We start from the raw sequence: 9,907 nt of genomic DNA on the forward strand, positions 1-9,907 counted from the left end.
AATACCCCCAATCACCTCCCTATTCAGGAGCGAAAGGTATTGTGGTGCTTGAGGTCCTTTCAGATGTCCGTCTGTTTGATGTGGTGTGTGTGAATGTTAGAGAAGAGAGTTGATGGGTCGACCTCGAGATCTTGGAAGAATTGTTAGAAGGTTGAACGCGAGAGACAAAAGGATCAAGACGGTGTCCATCAGGTGGAATATGTTTTTGTCTTGTCTCACCTGTGCTGGATTAGATATCTCACATATTATAACCCTATGTAAAAGTAATTATGCAATTTATTTAAAGAAAATTCAGTTTATTGTGTTTATATTGACATACCTATAGTAACCAGCTTTAATTTTTAGAGTGCACATACAAGATGCACATCAATATGGACTTGAAATCAAACACAACCCTTCTTAAAGGAATACTTCACCCCCAAGTGACCATTTGTACGTATATCAGTTACTCAACCTATGTTAGATTTCTTGCATGCTTCTGGTGAATGTTTACAAACTCTTAACCTGCAGTATAATCAAGTCTCATATATCCAGTCGTATGCTCAGTACTTCCCAAACAGACAGCCTTTTCCGACAGGGAACTGAACTGAAAGTGAAACTTACCCATGCTTTCTTGAAAGCTAGACTCCATTGATAAAAACAGTAATTTTACCTCACAGAACACAGGAGCTGCTGGTCTATAGCTGCCTTGATCAGCGGTTTGTTTCTGCTGTGTGATTCTGGCAATCCCGAGTCACACAAAGGTAAAATTACTGTTTTTGTGAACGGAGTCTGGCTTTGTTCACTGTGGAGGCATAAAAGAAAAACAAAATTTTCTTCACGAATTCAAGGTAACATGGGATGAGTAATTGCTAAATGGTTATTTGGGAGGTGAAGTATTCCTTTAGCTATTTTTTTTTTTTAAATTACAGCCATTTTTTCAAAAATATTTATATATTAAACAATACTATACATATTGTAATAAAAATATGCATATCATTTACTTTTAATTTAATTTATTAATGTAATTTATTTGTTTTTATTTTTATATTATTATTATTATTTTTTTTTTTTTTTACAAAATATAGTATTAAAGTAACTAAATAAATAAACATTGAATCTTTCTCAGTTCAAAATAGGAAAACATATCCTCTTTAACATCATCCATTAAAACACAGCATCTCGAATCTCTTTGGTCACTTAACAGTCGGATGGACGTAAATGTTTTCTCAACAAATCTACTTCCAATCTAAACACATCCCTGCTTTAACTGGAATTAATTTCCCCAGGATTTTCTGTTTTAAGCTTAAATTACCTTCTAATAAATCCAAACCTCTGATGAGAAATGAAACCTGCTATACTGAAGAAGAGTTTTGCAAGTTGTTTGATGAATAACTTCATACTGTGACAGATAATGACACAAGCCAGAAATAATCATCTATCAGGACATTTTTTGCTATAAAGAAGAATTAATTTTGTGTTCTGTCTCCTGCACCATGACAAGAATAAGAGGTGGTCAGGTTTAAGAGTGGATTTGTCCCCACTAAGCGGTGTCTCATGTGCTTATGTGGTGGGTTGCAGAAAGGCAGACTGTCAACGGCTGATGGTTGAAGCAGCCCTGGGTCATGTTTCAAAGGCCTCCGTACTTGACAGATTTATATTCTTCCCTTAAGCCACCACATACAGTCATCGGCCTCTGTTTCAAGTTGAACTTCTCCGGAGATTATACAGGGTTGTATACATAGCCCATAAAACATATGGAAGACATGAGTCGGACAATTACAGTGCAGTGAGGTTAATGGGTTGATCTCATGATTTGTCATGTGGTTAAACAGTGTGTGTGCAGCAGTACCTGGAAAGCAAATCTCCAAAAATAACACGTCCTCTTTTTTATTTCTGCAGGATTTTCCACTCTGTCGCTGGCAGACCAGATGAGTCTACTGCAGAGCGCCTGGATGGAGATCCTGGTGCTGAGCATCGTGTTTCGCTCGCTGCCCTGCGAGGACGAGATCGTGTACGCAGAGGACTATGTGGTGGACGAGGAGCAGGCGAGGATCTCAGGCCTGCTGGACCTGCACGTTGCCATCCTGCCGCTGGTCCGACGCTACAAGAAGCTGCGCATGGAGAAGGAGGAGTTCGTCACGCTCAAAGCCATCGCCCTTGCCAACTCGGGTATAGTTAACTTCCTCAATCCTACTGTTGGGCACTATAAACTGATGCAGTGCAGCCAAACATTGTTCAGACCCACAGACCTTTATTTAAAGATTTACACCAAATGTTTTAGGCAGAATGTTGGAGAAGTGTTGGAAGACATTGAGAATCCTTTGATTTGATGGAGTCTTGAGCCTATTTCCCACTTTACAAAAAAACCATTAACACCCACTAACATTTAGCTTTTGTCTTTAGTGGGAAAGGTTACAATCCGCATTCATACCCAAGACAAATGACTCTACAGTAGTCATGGGTATTCATTGGCTTCAGCTCCGATTAGCAGTGAAGGACACATGACACCCAGATGGACAAACTAATTTTAGTCCCTTTTCCGTCAAGATGGTACAACGGCTTGTCTCTTCCAAGTGTTAATGGGTTACTTTGCAGAAACCCAGTGTTTCCTGTATATTGATTTAGTGTTGTCACGATACCAAAATCTTTGTTTCGGTACTGATACCAATATGAATTTCAATACTTTTCGGTACTTTTTCCTAAGGAAAAGTCCTTTTGGATACAAACCTTTACAACAATAAATAGTGGGGGTGTAACGGTACCAAAAAAACATGGTTCGGTAAGTACCTCGGTATGGATGTCACGGTTTGGTTGCTCAAATGTTTCGCCAAGTTGGTGTTGTCTGGTGTTGTCTCCCTTTGCGAGGCAGACTTTCTCTTGTCTTTTTTCACGTGCACCAGCTGCGGATGTTGATACAGGTGTTGTCATACACACCACTTGTGCAATCTGTGCTCCAATAGGAACAAGAAAGGCGTTTGTGTGCATAAATGAGTAAAATAAATTAACTAAATGAATAAATTGAATCAATTTCAAAGTACCGGTATTTTCCAAATGCAGTATAGTACCGTTTGGAATACTCTAGTACCGCGGTACTATTTTAGTACCGGTATACTGTGCAACACTACATTGATTTATTTATTCTTATTTCATTGTTGTGTTGATCAGACAACAAATAAGACAAAAATTAGCTAGCTAGCCACCACACTGTCTATCTTCATCGCTCCCTGCCACTGTGCACTCCTTCCCTGGGAGGTGAGCAGGCAGCAGCTTGGGAGATGGACCTTTTGGTCAGTGGCTATAGTCGTTGGAATTCAGCCAGCGCAAACCCCCCAGCATCTGGTGTCACAGTAGGCTTGTGGCCAGTAGCAGTGCCAGGATTGACTTGTGTAATGGCAGCAACAGAAAGTTTGCTGATCTTGCAGGGAGTCTGGGCCGTCTGGTCTCCTGGAGCTGGGGTTTGTGCTGGCTGGATTAGAAACTGCTGCTGCTCACTCTCCTCCATAGTAAGATGTCTGTAGTGACGGGGAGTGAGGCGGTGGACATACTGTGATTTGAGGCTCTTGCTTACGTGAGCTACGTAAACTTGAACTTGAAGCTGCAGCCGTGAGCCTTTAGCTTTGGTTAGCAGAGGGCTAAACTATTAGCAGCGTTTTCTCTCAATCTCAGAAATGCTTTGCCGATATTGACGCGTATTGTTTTTATTTTCTTTTGTTTAGACTCTCTCTGTGATAAGTCTGTCTTACTGTTTTGGGGTTGCTTTGCAGTGTAGGCGGCCAGTGCTGGATTAGCAACCTTCTCTGCAGGACTCACCGCCATTGAATTAGGCTTTTACCAAAGGGACATGCAAACGCATCTGCATTTGTACAACAGCCATTAGGTATGCCCTCTCTCTGAAACGACCTATGATTGGCTAAAGTCTCCCGTCACGGCCTAGATTTTCTAAAGCCTGAAAACAGAGCCAAGAGGAGGTGCAGAAGTCTAGTGTTCTCTCAGACCACTTGAATTACAATATGATACAATAGGTTATTGTGGGATTTTTGCCCAGTGAAGCCAAAATTAACCCCCAGCTTTTACTGTAAGTGGAAATTAAAGGATACATAAGATACAGTTTACACTCTGCAACAGAATGTGTCAATTAACTCACTTGTGGTTTAGGCACTTTACTTTTAAAATGTACCATTAACTTGTATTTTTATTGTAAATTACAGTCAGATGGCTGAGTATTCTTTATTTTGCTCTACATACATAAAAGCATCATGAGCTTGACATGAAGGTGCATCTCTATGTCAAATCTTAAATAAATCTTGATAGTTGGCATGTAATTAAAGCAAACAAAGAAATAAAACAAAAAAATGTCAAGTGATCGTCTGTATCTGGCGAGCCAATCACTTCCACGCTGAAGGCAACCTGATAAGAGGGGACATAAAGGTCAGGAGCACGGTTGTTTAATTCAACGCTGCCTATGTGTGTGAGAGTGTGTGCGCATCTATATTTTAATTTGTGCGCCCATACGTGTGTGTGTGTGTGTGTGTGTGTGTGTGTGTGTGAGACTGTCACATTGCGCTCTCATTCTCTCCATCTCCATAACAGTGGCTGCCAGCACGCCACAGCCGAGGGAGATATATTTAGCATTTCATTAGGAAAACAGGGGCTGTCAATAAAATGTGTTAAGTGGAGTGGAATGAGCGTTGGGGAGCGACGGGCCTCGTTTGTTCCAATGTGAAGATGCTGCGCCCGTATCGACAGTTTGCTTTTCATGAGGCCGGGCCTGTCCCCCACTAATCAATGCCTGTTAGGAGTCTTTTCTCCTGCCTGACTGAAAAATGAAAAATGCTGAGCCCAGAGCTTTAGTCTTCTGATGACAAACTCTCCATGGGAGAAAGAGGGGAGGATAAATGGGAGGGGAGAGCTGGAGGGAAGGGGAGGAGGGGGGGGCATTGATGGAAAGACAGGGATGTAAAGGTAAGGGAGAAGTGTGAGAGAGGAAGGCAGGGGTTGAGAGGGAGGCTCAGGGAGGGCGAAAGGGCAGCTTCGGCTCGTTTGAACACAGTCTCGGAGAGCTTCGGCTCCAGGGGTCCTGTGGGTGTGACAGCTGTGGAAATTCATGGCCATTGATTTTGTAATTAGCGGAGTATCGACGGGATTGACGCCAGGCTGCTGACGGATTACATGGAAATTGTTTCTTCAAAGTTAGTTTTGCATTCCGCCCCTAACCTCCTTCAACACACACACACCATTTAAAAAAAAAAAAAAAAAAAAACGCCCTCCCTGTGCATTTACACACACTGACACACATTTGAAAACATATTCTCTCTCTCCCTCTCCCCTCTTCTCTCCGCTTCACACACACACATATGCTCGCACAGCCAAACGAGGATCAGATCAGTATTAACATGAAGGTTTCAAATGAAGAGAGCTGGAACACATGTGCGGTCCACATAGCCTAGTTAATTTCCCAAGATAGAAACGCAATTTACACAGAAGGCGACTGGTAAAAGAGACTTAATCAGTCAGTTAGGAACATAATTAGCCTTGTACTTTCCTTTTTTCTGCCTCATTTACATGTTTATACATGGCCTTACTTCACTCCACAACTTTCATGACACATAGCAGAGCTGATCTAATTCACTCACACACTTCAATCAGCAGCCACGTTTGGTTCAGCCTCAGTAATGCAGCGTGTTTACGGTGAGACGAGTGGCTCCTATTCTGTTAGATATACCAAAGATGAATTGTTTCGATTCAATTATAATACTGAATTGAATTCGCATTTTGTCGCACACAGTTGTATCTATCAGTTAATGAATTGTGGATATGATGCATACACAGATTAGACCCGACACTGAGTCTGTGCAGTGAAATTGGCTGAAAGCAAACCACTGCTTGTCCATTAAAACGCTCTCTGTCAGCTTGTCCTTTGGAGGACAAGCCTGTTTTTTTCCCCCTGACTTGTAGACTTATACATAGAGAGCAGTTTTTAATAAGTCTCAACTGGTTTTATTTTAGAGCCTATACATAAGGGGGCCAACTACTCTTTCTTATGGAAATGAAGGCCATCTGCCGCCATCATTCAGCTGAACGATATCCTAGTAATGCAGCCATCTGAATTCATTAGCAGGGGGATGTATGTGGTCCATGATACCAAAAGAAATGAATCTTTTTCCTGTCCCACCGTATATTTATACGGACCTACAGTACCTTCTCCCGCTCTCTCCCTAGAGTCCTGGCCACGCATAGGCATTTATTTAAGGAGCGTCATTAACTACTACCAAGAGAAAACCTCTCTCCAAAATTGCATGTTTGCAAAGACAGGCTGCAGAATTTAAAACCGATGCTGCTGCGAAACACCAAGGCCCGATCACATTTCTGTTTTTTAACCCTACCTCTCTCTTTCAAGTGCCCCTTTACCCCTCACAATACAGTTACAAGTCTTCTTAACTGGACCCAATGCAAGAGAGCAAATGAGCAAATATCAGATTGTTTCAGTTTTTCCCAGTGAAGATGCGTCAGCAAACAGGCTTAGCAACATTTTTCTTGCTTGAAAATCCACTCAACCTGGCTCTATTTTTGCAACGCTTCGCACACCTTTGACCTATTTTAGAGCAACAGCAAACCATTCCTTAGGCTTCGACGCTTGCTACATGGCCCTCAGCTTCAGATACCAATGCACAGAGGTACCCTTTAGTATGAGATGCACCAGGCAGCAGTATTTTTTGACACTCCGAGCAACTGCCACAGTATAAACGGCAGGAAAGTCCACATAGGCTGGGTCTGAGGGGAAGTGGATGGTCAAGCAAACTCTGGACTTTCACCCACTAGACCACTGTTTGTTTACTTTGTCAAACCAAAAGTCAGTCATGTCATTTTAATAACCACATAGTGTGCTAGTATGTGTAGCATACTACGCTAGTATGTCTTATGGCATTGGGGCGGCTGTGACTCAAAGGTAAAGAAGGCCATCCACTAATCAGCAGATCGGCGGTTTGTTCCCCCTCTACCCTGCATGGTAAAGTTCCTTGGGCAAGATACTGAACCCAGATTGTACCCGATGGTTGTTCTATGGTAAGTGAGTGCGTGTGAATGGAGTAACAGGTGGTACCTTGTATGGTAGCCTTGGCCACCTGTGTGTGAACATGTGTGTGAATTGGTGAATGTGACATGTAGTGGAAAAGTGATTTGAGTGGTCGGGAGACTAGTGCAGTCCCTCTACGTATGTGATGTTACATTACGTTATAAACAAACATCCTTATTTTAAGCCAAAATACGTTTCTTCAAAGCCTAACAACTCAACGTCAGAGACCGACACACAGGCTCCTTTAATGGCATTTTGAGATGCACCGGGCATGTCAGTTTTTAGAGGCAGTGGGCATTACCCCAAATCGTCAAATATTGTCGCTTTGTCAGTGGACGTCAGTGTCGCACACGGATCCAGAAAGGCATCCTTTGCGGTGGTATGATAAGCACTGGCAACTACAGTAATAAGAAGTGCGGCAAAGTTCATATGGGGATGGCGAGATGGGAGGTGGATGGGTCAAAGAAACTCCGGACTTTCACCTGGGAGCCTGCTGTTCTCTTCCTGTGTAAATTTTAAGCCAAACCATTGTGTTTTTTCTAAATCATGTGCACTTGTTGCCTAAACCTAAGGACATCAACCTAAAAATGAAGTGTTTTACCAACATAGTAAGCTTAGTTTGAAAAGACACAATGCATGTAACAAGCATTGAATCGACACTCTGTCCCTGAGCGTCCAAAACTGATGCTTGAGGGGCACCTAGCACATCATAGTTTGACGTAACCAAGCATCAGTATTTGACGAGTTGGAAGTGAGAATGTGTTGGCAAAAACAATATTAGTTAGCTACCGAGACATCAGCATCAACTACAATGATGCGATGGTTATCGTAATTTTTAATCTTTATTTACAAAGAACACATTTGTGAGTTTCTTTTGTTGCTTGTGCAGCCATCTTGCTGATTATTTCTCATAACACTCAGTTTGGAGCTTACCTCCTTCGTTTGGAAGGCCATGTACCCCTGACACTTCTCTCTGCTGCACTGTCCCAACAAGAATTAGGACACGGGGATAGAGCTCAAGTTACTGTTGCAAATGTCATACTGCAGATCAATAGAAAGTGTTTGCTTTTCATTTAATATGTTTTTCATTTAATACGTAGCCGTATAATATGAATAATAAAGATTTTTTCTTCCTTCCTTCCATCCCTCCCCACCTCCCCTCTTGCTCCAGACTCCATGCACATAGAGAATATCGAGGCCGTCCAAAGGCTCCAGGATTCTCTCCACGAGGCCCTGCAGGACTTTGAGGGCTCCCAGCATCCCGAGGACCCTCGACGGGCAGGCAAGCTGCTAATGACCCTGCCTCTGCTCCGTCAGACCGCCACCAAGGCCGTTCAGCACTTCTACAGCATCAAAATGCAGGGCAAAGTCCCCATGCACAAACTATTCCTGGAGATGCTGGAGGCCAAGGCTTGACACCTGGGCCAGATGTTTGACAGACAGCTGCATCACCCAATGGGAGGCGAGGGACAGCCCGTAAAAAATAAAGGTGGTGTGCCAATAGACAGTGAAAAGGATGAAGCTTGGACTACTGAGTCATTTTAACACTTTTAAATGGTAATAAACATAAAAGAAAAAAAGGGACTTGAAACGGTTTTAAAAAGGGTGAATATCAACCTGATTGACACGGGATCACGATGATGTATATAAAGATGTTGTGTACAGAAATCAGGCAACCGAGGTCTTGTTATAACCAGAGGCCCATTGCTCTATATCACCTGAAGCTTCTGTGAATTTGTTTCTTATCTTATTTTCATCTCAAAATGGAAGTGTGTTAATATAAATGTCCTAAAGAACCGTACGGCTACGTAGCCACACTATGTGTTTCTTTCTTTCATATTTTCCAATCTCAGTTGTTAAAGCAATAGTCTCTAACTGGTCTACATATAATATGTGTACTGTATATTGTGTGAAATTGCACTGGGCGGGGGGGAGAATTGTTAGACATATTCTTATATTCGTCATCAAAGAAAGCGGCACCCGCCACGGGTCTGTAAGATTCTCAATTTCCTCGTAATATATTTACCTCGTAGTAGCTTCATTGACTCAGCGGTTTTAGTCAACTTGGTGCTCACAGAAGGACAATGGTTGGCTGGTGATCATAGTTCACAAAGAGTTTGCACTAAGCATCTATGAATAACGTGGCAATAATGGGTATCATGCTAGCACGCTCTGTCTGGTAGCTTCTAATGTCAGTCAGTCAGTGGTTTTTGCATGTAGACACTAAACTCCCTCCTCACTCTTCACTTCTCTCTAAATATTGGCAACTAAACAAACTGTGAAAATACACATGATAAGCTACATCCTGTGCTGAGAACTTTAAACTGTGCAGCTTGTTAAAAAAAGTTTATCTAATTTATTTACAGGTAAAATAACAGCAACATCTATGCAATGTAATGCAATCTAAATCACTCTGTAATGCAGCCTGACAGCCCTGCAATAAGTACGACCTTTGTGAAGTTTATAACGTTCAGTTTCTGTCACTGAGGTGCTGATCCGACTCTCTGGTCATTATTGAGTCCATAGTTTGTCATGGTGCCGCATTAGATTGCATTATATTGTGTAGGTTTTGCTTTTTCTCATATTCACCTCCCATTGTTGGGGTTGCCCAAGCTCACAACAAGTGTCACTATATTGGTAGTTTTAGCTCCACAGCTCATCAGTTAGTCCTTTGGTTGCTTTTCGTCAGAGTCATGTGAAACCAAAGTCTGCATGCTAGCCTTACACAGTTTTTACGATCCTGTAATTTTTTCTCAGTGTTGACTGCAGGTTGAATATGGTGTCTCTGAGAGAGAAAAAATGAGATAAAGCTAGATAAAATTAGAGACCATTTTGGGGTAGAATCACTCCGGC

General features: G+C 42.1%; 1 protein-coding gene across 6 annotated transcripts in view; it reads left to right on the plus strand.

Moving 5' to 3' along the window:
- esrrgb (estrogen-related receptor gamma b) overlaps positions 1-8,852 on the plus strand; it is a 208,110-nt gene extending 199,258 nt beyond the window's left edge. For all 6 annotated transcript variants that reach the window (XM_049589434.1, XM_049589435.1, XM_049589437.1 and 3 more), the window contains 2 exons: positions 1,882-2,151; positions 8,226-8,852. In XM_049589434.1, coding sequence (XP_049445391.1) covers positions 1,882-2,151; positions 8,226-8,470 — 515 coding nt within the window. In that variant the 3' untranslated portion in view covers positions 8,471-8,852. The remainder of the gene's footprint in view (positions 1-1,881; positions 2,152-8,225) is intronic.
- The last annotated feature ends 1,055 nt before the right edge of the window (positions 8,853-9,907 follow it).

This window comes from Epinephelus fuscoguttatus, linkage group LG11 (genome assembly GCF_011397635.1).
Source record: "Epinephelus fuscoguttatus linkage group LG11, E.fuscoguttatus.final_Chr_v1".
Lineage (NCBI taxonomy): Eukaryota > Metazoa > Chordata > Actinopteri > Perciformes > Serranidae > Epinephelus > Epinephelus fuscoguttatus.